At 38.5% G+C, this 16,371-nt stretch overlaps 1 protein-coding gene across 1 annotated transcript in view; it reads left to right on the top strand.

Annotated features, from left to right (window-relative positions):
• The window catches only part of PCBD2 (pterin-4 alpha-carbinolamine dehydratase 2), a 49,303-nt gene extending 33,959 nt beyond the window's left edge, over positions 1-15,344 (top strand). The window contains exons 3-4 of the mRNA XM_032425217.1: positions 13,083-13,163; positions 14,412-15,344. Of these exons, the coding sequence (XP_032281108.1) occupies positions 13,083-13,163; positions 14,412-14,507 (177 nt within the window). The 3' untranslated portion in view covers positions 14,508-15,344. The remainder of the gene's footprint in view (positions 1-13,082; positions 13,164-14,411) is intronic.
• The last annotated feature ends 1,027 nt before the right edge of the window (positions 15,345-16,371 follow it).

Genomic DNA, 16,371 nt, shown 5'->3' with positions numbered 1-16,371 from the left:
GCCCGGAGATTTTTCTTTAATTCTTTAGTAATAGGGTTTAAAACACAGAAAGGAAAAAGTCCCTAGTTTCAATCTGTTAAACGTAGAAAGGTCTCTCCTTAAGCCTCTTCATAACAGGTTGAGGATAAATTCTGAATATATTTGTGGTTTGCTTTAGCTCAGTGTCTGAAGACTCTGACAGGTTCAGGGACCTTTCCAAGTTCACAACCTATGGGTGCACTTTGAAACAAATAAATACAGATGACTTAAGAGATGGTCTCTTTCCTCAGCGGGCTGCTTCTGCATTGGCACTGTTTTCTGAGAAGGGGGTCTGGCAGGCTGTTGGCTTGCAGTGATGCATTGCAGCCGTCTATCACTGGAGGTCCTCTGCTGAATTATCAGGATGTCTGATCGGGCTGGAATATTTTTGGGTGATGTATTTTTCTCACAGAAAATATTGGCAAATGTTGCCAAAACTCTACTGAAAATCTCTTAAAAGGAGGATTGATCCCATTTAGAAATAAGTAAAGACTATGAATTTGTTGCTGTTGTGACAGACCTTTTTTACATTCAGATATTTTGTGATGCGAAGTGAGATGAGACTCTGTTTTACAAAATGTGTACTGCTTGTAGAAAATAGAAAATGTATTTTTTGTACAGTTAGGCCAAATTACGTATTGCTTTGTTTCTTTAGAGTATTTTTTTTGAGTCCCCTCTCTCCCCACCCCATGCTTGGGGAGTGGGTGTTCTTTCTGCTCTGAGCCCTTGTTCTCTTCCTTCAACCCTTTTGGTTATTGTTGGAGCATCTTGCCTTGCAGTTTAATTTAAAATACTCCAATTGGAGCAGAAGCTTTTCTGCCTTCTCTCTGTCTTTTTAAACTTAGGTACGATAATAGGGCAGAATAATTTCATGTCAGATATATACTGGAATCACAGTGTAAATACTAGTAGTTGCATCTCTTAAAAGGAGCCAGCTGATTATAAAGAAGAAAAGGTCGGGAGTTAGACTGCCATTTTGCCTATTATTTGATTTCTAAAAATGTATTTGGCCAGATATTCCATATATTTTAGTGGTTTGGATGCATAAAGTTGAAGCCTAAGGGTATTTTTCTATATAAATGTGAATTTTTATAAATTCTATAATGATGACAATGCCAAGGAGCATAAATTCTCATTCCTTTTTTTTTTCTGTGTTCTTTTAACAGACTTTATTTTTTTAGAGCATATATTTTCTCCTAGGAATTTTACAATTTAAGGTTTTACAGTTAGGTCTATGACCATTTTGAGTTAATTTTTATACATAGTAAGATGTGTAGTTAAAGGTATATGTGTGTATGTATATATTTTGCATATGGATGCCCAATTGCTCCAGCATCATTTGTTAAAAGATGTCCTTTCTCCATTTAATTGTCTTTGTACTGTTGTCAAATATTAGTTGGTCATATATGTGTGGGACTGTTTCTAGACCATTCTGTTCCACTGATCTATGTATCTCTTCTTTTGATAATACCACACTGTTTTGATTACTATGCCCGTACAGTAAGATTTAAATCAGGTACCATGAATCCTCCAACTTTGTTCTTTTCAAAAACTGTTTTAGCTATTCTAATTCCTTTGCCTTTCATAAATTCTCATTCTTTAAGAATTTAATTCATAAGTTCTAACTTGCTAAAGCAAAACAAAAAACTTTGGGAGTCTTTGCCATACCTCTCACCTCCGGAGACTCCTGAAAGCTAACAAACGGGGATTATCAGCTGATTGGGAAAGACAACCACCAACGGGATGTTTCCCAAGCAGCTGACTGGCGGTCATGAACAGCCGCAGGGAACAGGGAGGCATCAGAAGCTACTTGACGTTAGGGAACTCCGAGTAAATGGCTTCCCTGGTGGATTCCTGTTGGGATGATGCTGAAACCCGTGTTTCACTCAGCTTTAGAGGGAAACGATGGGGAGGAAACTGGTGAAACATGCTGAATCCAAGAGAGCAAAACTGAAGGATCGTGAGAAATGTTAGAAGGAGCTCATCAGACGGAGCTGTTGGTATGCCCCATAGTAGCTGCTGATGATATGGGGAAATGTAATTTAAACTCACGTGCGGAGGAATTCGGAAATGAGTCATGTCTTTTCAGGGAGAAGTTATTCTCAGCTTGTGACCATCCACAGTGCTTCTTGGGCACACATCAGATATGTGATATCTGTCTCGTTATAGGACTTTTCCTAACCATGGAACAGAAATGATGGGCTCTTAGGTAAAATTGTGGGCAGAGGTGTTGATGTTGGTTCAACTCTGCTGCCTGGAGGAGAGTGGATACTAGTAGACCTCTGTCAAAGAGTAGTCTTCCTGGGAATTCAGGAGGAATTTACTAATGTAGTTATAAATCCTCGTTCTGCAAAAGGAATCCATTTTGCCCCTTGCTTCATTTAGCAGTATATGTTGAAGGTAGTACCATGTAATTAGCTAAAAGCTATCTTATTTTTCCATATGGCTGTTTGGGATATTACGGTAATTGCTAAAAATGGTGACTTAAGAACTTCTTTTTTGTAAGGCTCTGGAATGTTATGGTCCTGTGAGCACAGCTTTTGAAGGCAATGTGTCGAAGTGAGCATGCTACCTCACAGGTAGTGTACTTACTACGTCCAGCTGAAGGGGCGCTAATTTAGCCTAGGGCAGAGTAGGACCAGCTGCTTGCTTAGTTCCTTGTGGGCATTGTCTCAAGTGCCTTGGGGAAGCCAGTTTTAAGATCAGAGCCGGATATTCTTGGCCTGAGTTATTGGGGATGTTGCACTCTGCAGTGGATCAAGTAGAAGGCAGGTAGATGAGTGGCCTGTCCCCAGACACACATACTGGACTGCCTAGGGGGTGATCCTCAGGTAAGGTCTTTAGTCTGGCTCTTCAGGGACACGTGAGTCACCTGCTTGGCTTAGATGCTCACCGTTCAGTTGCCATTTCCACTGGAAATCTTTCTGTGAGGATACCCACGTAGAGAAACAGTTTTAAGTATGTTTCTGATTTTCTTGTCCTTGCTAGGGTGAATTTCTTTGGTCTTGAATGGTTCTTCTGCTAGGTTTGGAGAGGAATTCTTCCTCTCCAGGCCTCAGGCATTAAATAGAATTAAAGTGTTGGTGATGATAATAACCACTAGCATTAACTGAGCTCCCGACGGAATGCCTGGCACATACCCCATTTTTACATTTTTACATAATAGGAAACTCAGGATCATTTCAAATGTTGTGATCTCTCTGAGATCAGATAGCTAGTGAATAGCAGCGCTAGGATATTTCAATCTCTGTCTCTGACCCTAACGTTTCTGCAGTTGACCAGTGTGCTCAAAACACGTGTGACACTTTGGAGAAAAAAAGCACTGATCAAATACATCTTTGGTTGGGTCTGTTCCTCACAGTTCTCATGTGGCTAGTCGAGAGTATTCCTCTGTTGCCGGCAAATTAGTATCCAGTGTTCCCTGTGTGGTGGCTAGAACAGTTAACCATGTTTTCCACGGGAGAGTCATGGTGAGTCGTGTAATATTCTGGGGCAAAGAATGCCTTTCCTTGGTGCACCAAGCGGTGTTTGTGTGATTGATCAGTCACCAACACCACGGGAAGGTCCTGTCCTATGACATGTGCGTGCTTGGCAATGATCTTGCCGTGCATTTTGCTTAATAATTTTCATTATTTTTAATTGAAGTTGAAGAAGTGCAGGCTCTAGCTGAAATTAAGGTAGGTTGTATTGCCGGAATCTGGTAATTACTTTAATTGATCACAAGATAGTTTCCTTGATCACCAATTAGACTAAATTGCCGATCATGTTTCAAGACGTGAAGAAATGCCCAAACTGATTTATGTAATAGTGTTTTCATTTCTAATCAGACGTAAATATCATTTCCTTCCATAGCAATTGTGTTTTATAAAAGAAGAGTTATAGGCCTACAAACATAAAGGTGATTCATAAACAATAGAGTTCTAATTCATTGAATTAGTAAAGGAAGTATTTAGAGGCTTAATGGAGATTGTACTGGGGAAATTACTTTGGAGTCGCTGGTGCTCATTTTCTTAGTGGGAGATATGTTCTTTTTTAGTGCATAATTAAAATAGTCTATAATCAAAATATAAAAGGCAGCAGATTTAAAGAACTTATATCAAAGAGAATTGCTCTGAGTAATGAAAGATTCGTATTGTAAATATGTGCTAGAAGTTAAGTCTTAGAACTTTAATAAATCATACATGGTATTTGGACTGAAGCTGCATTTTAAATTCAGGGTGCTGTTAAACATTTCACAGATTGATACAGGGTTTTGTTTTGGTTTCGTGCATCTGATAGTCTTTCATATTTTCATGGAATAAAATGAAACAAAAGGAACTTTAAGAAAAATTAAAGTTCCCTAGGAATACTTGATTTGGGGTTCATGGAAAAATCTTTTAATTGCTGATGGTTTGGAGATTTCCAAATGACAAACTTCATTGACCCCATTTACCATGATTGTAATGCTTACATTCCTTAACATGGCAGAGTGACTTAAAAAGTCATACTTCATCATGCATTCATTGACTTGTTCATAAAATGTTTGTAATTTGCAATAGAGGAAAGGCTGAAACTATTATCAGCCATTATATGTTATTTGTTGGCCATATGTTTGTTTGAAATGGCCGTGGCTCAACAGAACATGGCTCATAGACAAACTATGCTGTAAATTGGCACTAAAAACCCACCTAAACAGGTAGGCATATGTTAAGAAGTTAACATGAGCCAAAATATTTTAATATGAACCAGGTTATATACATTGTAGTATCTCAGCTCCCTTTAGAGTGAAATCTTCATTTGCATGGCATCTTCATTTTTTTCCCCAAACTAATTTTTAAAAGTAGAACAGGTATTTATGTGGCACAGATTCAGAGGCACCAAAGAGTATAGTAAGTCTTTTGTGGTCCCTGATTCCCAACCACCCAGTTTCCCCTCTCCACCCACTGTCATTCACGGTTACCAATCTCTTATGCGTGGTTGCAGAGATATTAACGCATGTAGTTTCCTCTCCTTTTGTACAATTCACAGACTATTGTTATGCATTTGTTTTTCATTTAGTAATGTATCTTGGAGGTTTTTCCATGTCAGCAGATAGTTTCTTCATTCTTCTTAATGGCTACATAGTATTCCTGTGTGTAAATGGACCATCCTGTATTTGATCAGTTCCCTACTGATGGACCTTTGGCTTTTTCAGATCTGTGGCTTTTACAGGTTGTGCTGCATTGACCATTTTTCTAACGATTTTTTAATTTTAGAGGGAGACCATGAGAGAGAGCCAGGGGGAGGAGCAGAGGGAGAGGGAGAGGCAGAGAATCCCAGGTAGACTCTGTGCTGAGTGTGGAACCCCAGATGGGGCTCGACCTCATGACTTCGAGATCACTACCAGAGCCAAAACCAAGAGTCAGAGGCTCAACCGACTGTGCCACCCTGGTGCCCCTGCAATGACCAGTCTTGTAATTTATGCATAAATGTGCTTGCAGGACTAATTCCTAGAAGTGAGATTATTTAGCTGAAAGGCACAGACATTTTTTTTTAAAGAGTCTATTTCTTTATTTCAGAGAGAGAGAGAGAGAGAGAGAGCATGAGCCAGGGAGGGGCAGAGGGAGAAGCAGACTCCCCACCGAGCAGGGAGCCCAACACAGTGCTCCATCCCAGGACCCTGAGATCATGACCTGAGCCGAAGGCAGACGCTTATCCAACTGAGCCACCCAGGTGCCCCTGGCACAGGCATTTTTAATTTTGATGGATATTGTCAAATTCTCTTCCAGAGTGATGATGTATCAGGTAATGTTCACCAGCAGTGTGTGAGTGCCTTTTCTCCTGCATCCTCATCAACAGAGTATTATCAGACTTTTTGATCTTTACCAAACTGATAGGTTTAACTTAGTTTCCCACTCCCTGCAGCTTTACTGAGATATAGTTGATATAAAAGTTAGTATTAATTTGTGCTTCTCTTACCGTGTATGAGTCTTAGCAGTTTTAGTGTTTAAGAACCATTTGCTTCCATTTGTTACCTATTATGTCCTTTGCCCATTTAAAAAAATTGGGTGGTTGATCTTTTTCTTATTAATTTGTAGGAGTTCTTTATATGCCAAGGAAATATGTACTGCAAATCCAGCTTGTTGTTTGTCTTTTAGTTTTATTTGTTGGTTTTTATTGCCATAGAGAGAAAAATTTTAATGTAGTAAGATCTACCCATTATTTCATAGTGGTTTCAAGTCTTCTGCCTATAGAATTCATATATTTCTTGCCAAGTTTACTAGTTAATTTTTGGTGCCACTTTAGAGGGAATCTTTTCTTCCAATATATTTTCTAATTAGTTATTGTTTGTATAAAAGGCTTTTTTTGGGGGGGAGGGTTATTCTTGACTTTAATGGGAATCGTCTAGTGTTTCCCTTTTAAGAATAATATTACCTTTTGGACTGAGAATATATTCTATTTAAAGAGGGGTCCAACTTGGGTTCTTCCTAACTGCTGCTTTTATGAACAAACAGTGATGATTATCCATGTGGCCAATTTGGGTATGTATATTTTGACGCTGTGGTTACATGCTCCTATTTTACCCTCCAAATATAAAGCATTTTTTGTACTCATTACTTGTTATAAATAAAGAAAACAGTTGATAACCACAAAAAAGAGAGGCCCATATATTCTTATTTTATTAAGAGTTTTAATACATAAGAGATACTGAATTTATCAAATATCTTTTCAGAATTTATGGAAGTCATTATATGATTTTTCTCTTGATTTATTGATATGGTGAGTTATATCAATATATTCCTTATATTGAACATTCCTTGCATTCTTAAAATGAATCCCATTTGCTCATGGTGCTTTGCTCTTTTAGTGTATTGGTAGGTTTTGTTTATTAAGATTTCACTTAATATGAAATCAACCTATACTTTCATTGTTACATGCTATCTTTGTGGGAACTTGGAGAGTGTTAGTAGTTTATTTATTTATTTATTTTTTTTGGAGAGTGTTAGTAGTTTAAATAATTTGGAAATGTCCCTCTTTTTCTGTGCTCTGGAGCAGTTTAATTAGTATTAGAGTTAACTCTGCCTTCAAGGTTTTGTAGAATTTCTCTGTGAAATGACTAGGAACTGTTACTTTTTGGTGTCAGTCCTTTTTATATGTTTTTCTCTTCTGGGGTCAGTTTTGATAAATTTTTTGGATAATTTTTATTAGAGAACTATTTTACCTATGTTTTGAAATTTATTTATATAAATACTTGCATTTATTTAAAATTTGTTTTTATGTTTTGAAATTTCCTTTATCTGTAGTTACTTCACTATTCTCATTTCCTGTTTTGTTTATCTGTACCTTTTCTCCCTGTCTTTTGTTTGTCTTTAGATGAAGTAACCAATTTTCTATTACATAATTGTTTCAGCTTTTGGATTTATCAGTTCTGCCATTTTTTTCTTTCCTGTTCATTTATATCTGCTGTTCTCTTTATATTCATTCTTGTTCTCCTCCCTAAGTTTATTTTTATTTACTTATTTTCTTTCACGTTCTTTTTTTTTTTTTTTAAGATTTTATTTATTTATTTGACAGAGGGAGACACAGTGAGAGAGGGAACACAAGCAGGGGGAGTGGGAGAGGGAGAAGCAGGCTTCCCGCCGAGCAGGGAGCCCGATGCGGGGCTCGATCCCAGGACCCTGGGACCATGACCTGAGCCGAAGGCAGATGCTTAACGACTGAGCCACCCAGGTGCCCCTTCTTTCACTTTCTTAATTTAAGTATTTAAGAGTGTTTATTCTGATTATTGCTTTACATGTGTCCTGTATATAGTACATACATGATTAATTTCTATTCAGTTTCGGTTTTGATTTCTTCTGTGAATCAAGACTTTAAAAGAAGGATTTAAAAACATTTCCAGGTAGTACTTTATTTTTGCTACTTTTGCCTTCTCGTTTTGTTTTTAATTTTAACCAAGAATGTTGTCAGCACTATTTCTACTTTTTGGAATTGATTGAGATTTTCTTTGTGGGCCAATATGTGTTCAGTTTCTGTGAATGTTGAGTAGACACTTTAAAAGATATATTCTCATTGTTTAGAGTTTAAAGTATATTAATTGGATCTACCTTTTCAATGATATATTTAAGTAGTCTATATCCTTGATTTTGTTTGGTTACTGTGCCATGGGTTAAGAAATGGAAATTAAAGTTTCCACTATGGATGTTTCTATTTGTCTTGTATTTCCTGTCATTTCTGCCTCATTGATTTTGATGCTGTGTTACTTGTAGTATAGGTACTCAAAATTATTCAATCTTCATTATGGATGTACTTTTATAAGTTAAAAAAAAATTTTTTTTTTTTACATTTGCCTGTGTCCTTTTATTTCCAACTTGAGTTGAGTTTTGCTTTGTGATCCATTAAAGCTTCCTCTTCTTTTTTTTTCTTTTCTTTAAAGTTTTATTTATTTAAGTAATCTCCACACCCAACATGGGGCTCAAACTCACAACCCTGAGATCAAGAGTTGCATGCTCTACCAACTGGGCCAGCCAGGCACCCCAAGTTTTCTCTTCTTTTAATCAGTTGGATTATGGCTCTTTACATTTATTGATTGGAAAGATGTTTGGTCTTGTAAAACATGACAGAACCAATATACTTTTTTTCCTCCCTTAATTTAAATTATGATATGGATTGTGTTTTATTTTTTTTTTTTAAGATTTTTAAAATTTATTCACTTAGAGAGAGAGAGAGAGAGGACACGAGCAGGGGGAGGTGTAGGGGCAGAGGGAGAGGCAGACTCCCCGCTGAGCAGGGACCCCCGATGCGGGACTCCATCCCAGGACGCTGGGTTCATGACCTGAGCTGAAGGCAGATGCTTAACTGACTGAACCACCCAGGTGCCCTGGATTGTGTTTTGTTTGCTTTATTTTACTTGTGCTTTCCTTGAACCTAATTGTGAGTGTTTCTGTTATTATTTTTGTTCTTCTTGTGGATACTGTTATACCTATAATTTTACATAGCAAACTTAATCCTCTGTTTCTTTAGATAGCATTTCCTTAGATAGTGGTCTCCCCACTAAGCAATATCAAAATTAAACTTCTACTTTCTCTTACTTTCCCTACACCAGGCAGTTTTGTTACATTTTATTTTTTGTTTCTAGTGCTTAGTTTTATACTTTGAAATATGCTTCTGATCTTGCAGCTTTTAGAATTTTTAAACTTTAATCTACCTTCCCCATTTCTTCCACATCTTTTAATAGTTTATAACATTGACATTCCATTCTGTGACTACAATCCCCACAATTGTTTTAAATTTATTCCTAGACGTGAGTGAATTAGTTGCTCACTGCTGATAACTTTTATATTGTTTCTCCATCCGTCTCTAGTTACTTGTATTTCATCCTTTAATAAAAGTTTCCTTAGAAAGGGTGAAGGGGAGTTATTCCCTGAGTTAATGTCTTTTAAAAATTAGGTCTCTTGTATTAATTTTGAACAACAGTTTAGCTGGGTATAAAATTCTTTGCATTTTGATTTCCTAAAGTCTTTATAGGCATTGCTCCTCTGACTTCTTTTGTTCAGGGCTGGTATGTGGAAGTTTGAAGTCAGCCAGATTATTTTCATCCTTATAGGTGAATTGATCTTTTTGGCTAGATGCCAAAGGATTTTTTAATCTTCAAATTCATTAACTTCATTAGGATGTCTAGAAATGGTTGAATTCTTTGAATCTATAAATTTAAATATTTTATTTCTGGAAAAATTTTTTGAATTACATCTCTCATTTCTTTCTGTGTTTGTTTGTTTGTTGTTGTCTTATTCACAAAAGTTATCTGTTAGATCTCCTTTGTGTTCTACTTATTTTCTACACTTGATCTTAGCCAAAAGGCCGAGAAGTGATATGTACTTATTTTCTAATTGTTACAAATTCTTGCTGACTTCTACTTCATTTTGTCCATTTTTTTAGTCCTGTCCTCTCAGCTTCTCACTGTATTGTTAGTGGTGTGCATTCTGCCTCACACTCTTTGCAGTTTTCATTGATGGAATAGTTTTAGAAAGCCTGGACTCTTACCTAGCTCAAAGCCTGTAGGTTCCAACTGGCATCCTGGGAAAAACTAGCTAGGGCTGTAAAAAAGAAATCTTAGAAAGAAGGGACAGATGCTTTTCACCATCTGCCCGTTTTGCTGTTCAGTCATATTCCTTCTTTATGAATGCCAGATAATCAAACTTCCCTTTTGAGGTTTTGCTTTTTTTCCTCTCCTATCCACTCATTTCACTTTCTTGCAGAAATCCTTTTACTTTAATTTGAATGTGTACTGTTGTGAATGTTTTTAATTTGCAGATTTAAAAATAAATATTTTGGGGATTATTTGGTTCTGTTATATGGAAGAAGGATTATGAAATTGTCTCCTTGCTCCCAGAGCAGGAGCAAGTGTTCCTTCCCTTGGGAAGAATTAGGAGTAGATCCTGTGTAAATGGTTTATCAAGCTTATGATATTTTATTAAATGCAAATATTAGGTGACAGTTGAAGGGAAATATGTAAAGCTAAGGAATACATAAATTTGGAGGATCTTTGGAAGTGTCCTTTGTTTTTCTTTTTACACTGTATATAGATATCTTAGCAGGTTTTTTTTTTTTTTAAGATTTTATTTATTTGAGAGAGAGAGAGTGAGTACCCAAGTAGGCAGAGTGGGAGGCAGAGGGAGAGGAGAGGCAGGCTCAAGAGCAGAGAGCAGAGAGCCCATGTGGGGCTTGATCCCAGGACCCTGGGATCATGACCTGAGCAGAAGGCAGATGTTTAACTGACTGAGTCATCCAGGTGCCCCAAGGTTTTTCTTTGATCAATGTAACTCTTAGAATGTGGGTGTTCTCTCTCTCTCTATGTAGGCTCCATGCCCAGTGTGGAGCCCATTGCAGGGCTTGAACTCAGGACTGAGAGATTGAGACCTGAGCTGAGATCAAGAGTTGGATGCTTAATCGACTGAGCCACCCAGGCACCCCAAGGGGTGTTTTCTTTTAAGCCGTATCTGTGATGGAGTAGATTTTCCTACCATGCTGATAGCATGCTGGTAATCAAAGATTTGAGGAGTACTTCTGACTGTGTTCAAATCATCCCCTTGATCCACTCGGTTCTTGGGAAATAGTAAGGGATGCTAAGCATCACTTTGGACCTTTAGGATAGCATAGTTCAAAGAAATTGTGGCCACAGGGCTTAAGAACTTGGGTAGGGACTGACTTTGCCCACCTAATATCTTGTCATTATTGTGTTTTCCCTAGGCAGTGTGCATCAGGGTGTTACCCTGCAGTATGTGATCTGTTTGTCTGGTGTGTGGGTTTGAGTCTCTGTTTATGGCATGCGGAATAGGAAAGCACCATTCTTCTGGGAGACAGCTACTGGGATCTTAGATTCTTAAGGCTGTGGGAGGGCTTTTCACCTATCTTACATTCTGTGAGGGTTATCATATGCAGTCTCGCCAGAGCAGTATGTGGTCGTTGTATCGGCCATTACTGATCTCTTACCCAGTGCCAAGTGCTGTGCTAAGTGCTTTTATATCCCTATCTCATTTTTTATTAGGATGACTACATGAACTTTTTATTATTATCCTCAGCTTACTGATCAGAGAACTGAGGCTCGCATGACAGGTTGTACGTTGGGAATTTGAATTCAGGCCTCCCTGGCTCAAAAGCCTATGCCCTTAATGACTGTATTACTATTTCTCAGGGATTGTGATTAACTTTTTTGGTAGTCTTGAAGCTAAACAAGAATAAGGCATTATAGGCAAAATAGACTAAAAAATTCTCATTATACATCATTTAATGCAGTTTAACTCTGAATTTCACATTTGACACAATCTAGAGAATCAGATTATGAGATGAGAAGAGGAAGGGGAGAGTGAATATTGTTTTCCACTGATAATTCCATACATGGTTAAATGGATTTTGCTTGAATGTTCCTCCTTTTCCTGACAGGGAAAAACCTTCAGGCCTTTAATTAAAGACCAAAATGGGAGTTTTTATCCTGAATAAAATCATTCTGACATAAAAACCATTATGAATAACATAGAATGGTTTAAAATGGCATCTTCCCTACTTCTCACTCTTAACTTGGAAATGTGCTCTAATTTGGTGATCCAAAAAACATAGCTCAACTACCATCACATTGGTTTTTCTGGATGGGGGTAATGAAGTTAAATATTTATTTATATGGCTACAGTGGGTACTGGCCTGTGAATTCCACTGTAAATTTGTAGTTAATGTACCATTACCTTAGAGTCTTACCAAGTATTTCTGTCTTCTGGACACATTAGAGACAGACCCTCCTATTGTTTGCAATTACCTTCATAAAAATTGGAAAGCAAGCAAAAGAAAAAAAGCTTTTCATCCTCTCAGGATAAGTTTGCCTCTGCTTAGCAAAATTAGGTTTGCACTTTCCCTATGGAATGAAGACTGAGCCCTACAGGTCCGCACTTACGCGTGTGCCTGAGTCCGCCACCCCCTGCCTGGGGGAGGAGCGCTTTCTGTTCCACGTGGCATTGCTGGGCAATAGCAAGGAGACCCAGAGCAGGCAACCCAGACGTCCCTGTTTCACTCTAGATGTCAAAAAAGTCTTTTATCCCCTCCTGTCCTGTCTGGGAGCTAGGATGGGGAAGTTGTTCAGTAAGATATTTTTCCATAGTCTTGGGATTGATGACTTAGTTAGCAACCCAGCGACCAAACACAAAAGGGGTGGTGATGCAAGAAAAGTAGCCCCTAAGATTTGGGGCCAGGTAGTGAGATCCAGGGCACTTGGTTGGAGGGAAATTACTCCTGTGCTATTTTGGCGAGTCTTGTCCTGAGGACAATTAAACAGTCCAGACAGGTCACTGGGTGAGACCAATTTCCTGGTTTGTTTATTTGAGCCTGATTGTTTTTCACCATTGAGCAGCAGGTCACGGTCCTGCTACACTGTTACCCCAGCTCTGTGGAGAGCAATCCTTTTCATATTTGATTTCTCCAGGTTTCCCTAAGGATCCTAGCCTTGTCTTTATCTGGCTGGATTGTTCTGGTCTCTCTCTCCCCCCCCCCCCCCCCCCCCGCCCCCCAGGTCCAGAGTAGATGGCAATGCCACTAATCAGTTTCAGCTTCATCTTATGCAGGCATTTGGCTTTATGTCCCGAGTCGCCCTGCAAGCAGAGAAGATGAATCATCACCCGGAATGGTTCAATGTGTACAACAAGGTAACTAAATTGCCTTATTTGGGGATCACCTTAGCTATGGAGTTTAAGAAACTCCATTCTTCCTTGTTATCCTATGCAGGGATGTGTCAAGTGTCATTGTGCTTAGGAAAGCATTCTCTTATTCTTTCACTGAGGATTCCTGGGTATTACTGCAAATTAGTAACAAATTTTCCAATCCGCTCAAGACAGCAGTGACCAAATTCTTTATTTTCATGCTTGTCTTCTACTGAAACTAATATGAGCTAGTTGGGCCAAATTAAGCTCCTGAATTAAACTTGAAAATGAGCCATGCAGATAAATTTTATACCCTCCTAAGATAAATTTTTGAAAGTAATGGTAGCAAATAAGAGAGAGATGGCCTTATTTAACTTACTGAAATAATTATGCTCAAGAACTGTGCTTTAAAAATAACTGTTTATTAAATTCTACATTCTAAGTGGGAACTGGCCTTCTTAAGACAAAGGGCAGGCTAAAAAGATTTTAAGTAGTTTTTAAGGGGGCTCAGTAAGAAGAATCATGGTCTCCCCGCTCCATCCCAAATGTCCTTGCCTTTATGGTCATGCCATTTGAAATATCATCTAGATTTCTATGTGGTTCTGTTTTCTTTTTAAAAATTCTCTTTGAAAAAAGAGAACATTTCTTGATGTACTTGTGATTTATTGGAATAATTCAGAATATGCAGGTACCATGATAAACTTTTCCTTCCTACTTGCCTCTCTTTGTTCATAATTTTGCTTGTACTTTTTAATTGATTTTTCAAGAAGCCACAGTCTGTTCCTCCACCCCACCCCACCCCTGTCCCACTTCTCTAATTTGGAAATGGGCTTTTCTGAACGTAGTTGCTAAGATACTACATTTGATAGCTTGGTCTTTCTCAGTGGCCTGAAAATAGTCGTGTAATTAAAGTAATGGGAGTTAAAATGGAACCTTAGTCTCTCTTGGGCTCTCTTTTTTTTTTTTTTTTTTGAGAGAAAAGATTTCAGATTCTGGCAGCTGAATTGCCCTTCACATGAGAGGACCTTTTTATCCCTGGGCGGCTGCTGGGCCCAGCCCGAAGCAGACTGTGCCCCCGGAGTTTATTCAGTTTTGGAAATGCTGTGCTTATTCATAATGTAGTATTTTGTAAATCATTTAATCTCCCCAATTCTGAAATGTGAATGTTGAATAATAGATTGATTTCCAAACCACCCAAGATGAGAACCATGAATTGCAGCTCCAGGTTTGAAAAACCGCTTCTGTGTTTCTTAGGTGCAGATAACCCTAACGTCACACGACTGTGGTGGACTGACCAAGAGAGATGTGAAACTGGCCAAGTTTATTGAAAAAGCAGCTGCTTCTGTGTGATTGCTTCCAAAATGGATGTCAAACCCGATGCACGTCAAACCCGATGCACATCTTGCCATCATGTATGTGGAAGGCAGTTCACATGAACAAATTCAGTTGTCAATTTAAGCTCCCCTTTTGAACAGTCTTTTGTACAATTAGTGCTTAATTACAAAATGATTTAAACTTGAGCCTGAGGATTTTTCATTATTTCTAATGAAAAAAATTCTTCCTGTATTTTTTTTTTACATAAAGTAAACCAACTCAGGGAATTATATTAATGATATTCAAAGAGAGAAATAGCATTCTTAAAGCCCAGAAATTGGGATGGGGGAGTATGCACACATTTTATAACCCAGAAATTCAAGTGATGATGGTGACTTTACCAATCAATGCATTGTGTTGGAGAATAATTAGAAGGTAGAAGAAGAATGGTGAACTCTGTAGGTAAATGGTTTTAACCATCTATAATAATTCTTACGATGCTGAAGTTGATTTGGATTGTAGCTGCTATTTTAGCTAAGTAGTTAGATGGCAAAAGTCACCGAAAATGGGTAAGCTGTCTTGTTTTATCCTCTTCAGAGAGGGATTGAAGGAGAGGACAAGTGTCTTAACAATGGCCTCTGGCACCTTAGGGCAATATAAGGTTTCACTGTCACAGTGACCAACTTGCCAGATAATTATTTGACTTTCTGCGTTAAGGAGGAATTAAGGGTCATTCTTTAAAATCATTTGCAGTTTGTGACTCCTGAACTGAGGGTCTGTAGCCACTAAGTTAGAAGCTACTGAGTTTTTATCCCATAATGAGCTCTATTTATTCTGTGTGTCACCGATAGGGGTAAAATGGAATATAAAGTAATCTATTACTTAAAAATTACAATACCAGTGTTCTTTGAAGGAACTCAGGAATGTACTTATTATTATTTTTTAAAGATTTTATTTATTTATTTTAGAGAGGGAGAGGGAGACAGAATCTGAAGCAGACTCTGCACTGAGTGCAGAGCCTGATGTGGGGCTCGATCGCACGACCATGAGATCATGATCTGAGCCGGAACCAAGAGTCAGACACTCAGCCCACTGAGTCCCCCAGGCGCCTCAGGAATGTATTTTTTTTTTTAAGATTTTATTTATTTATTTGACAGAGAGAGACACAGCGAGAGAGGGAACACAAGCAGGGGGAGTGGGAGAGGGAGAAGCAGGCTTCCCACCAAGCAGAGAGCCCGATGTAGGGCTCGATCCCAGGACCCTGGGATCATGACCCGAGCCAAAGGCAGACGCCCAATGACTGAGCCACCAGGCGCCCCAGGAATGTATTTTTTTTTAACTTATTTTACTTTTAAAAAGATTTATTTATTTGAGAGCTTAATTTAATTTTTTAAAGATTTTATTTATTTATTTGAGACAGAGAGAGAGAGAGGGAGGGCATGAGCAGGGGGAGGGGCAGAGGGAGAGGGAGAGGCAGATCCCTGCCCAGCAGGGAGCCTGAAGCGGGGCTGGATCCCAGGACCCTGAGATCATGACCTGAGCCGGAGGCAGATGCTTAACTAACTGAGCCACCCAGGCGCCCCATGGAATGTACTTATTAATAAGATTAGAATATAGATTTAAAGAATATATATAAATATATATCTGTCCAAGGAAGGTGTGTTAATCCCTTGAAGCATTATGGTGGCAGGATTTAACAGGGCTCATCTTTGTAACCCACCTCGTTTCAGAGACCAGAAAAATCTGTATGTTACAACAAGCAAACTTTCCCTCCCCACCCAACCCTGGCCCCAATCAGAAAAACCATATGGAAACAGGACAAGGAGGCTGAGCTCTCTGAAGCCAGTTCTTGGCTGGATCTGTCGGCTGGGGAGAGACCGGTACTGCCAGTTTGCCCTGT

This window comes from Phoca vitulina, unplaced genomic scaffold (assembly GCF_004348235.1).
Source record: "Phoca vitulina isolate PV1807 unplaced genomic scaffold, GSC_HSeal_1.0 scaffold32, whole genome shotgun sequence".
In the NCBI taxonomy this organism is placed as follows: Eukaryota; Metazoa; Chordata; class Mammalia; order Carnivora; family Phocidae; genus Phoca; species Phoca vitulina.
The sequence above is the reverse complement of the archived record's forward strand: the minus strand, read 5'-3'. Positions and strand labels throughout refer to the sequence as shown.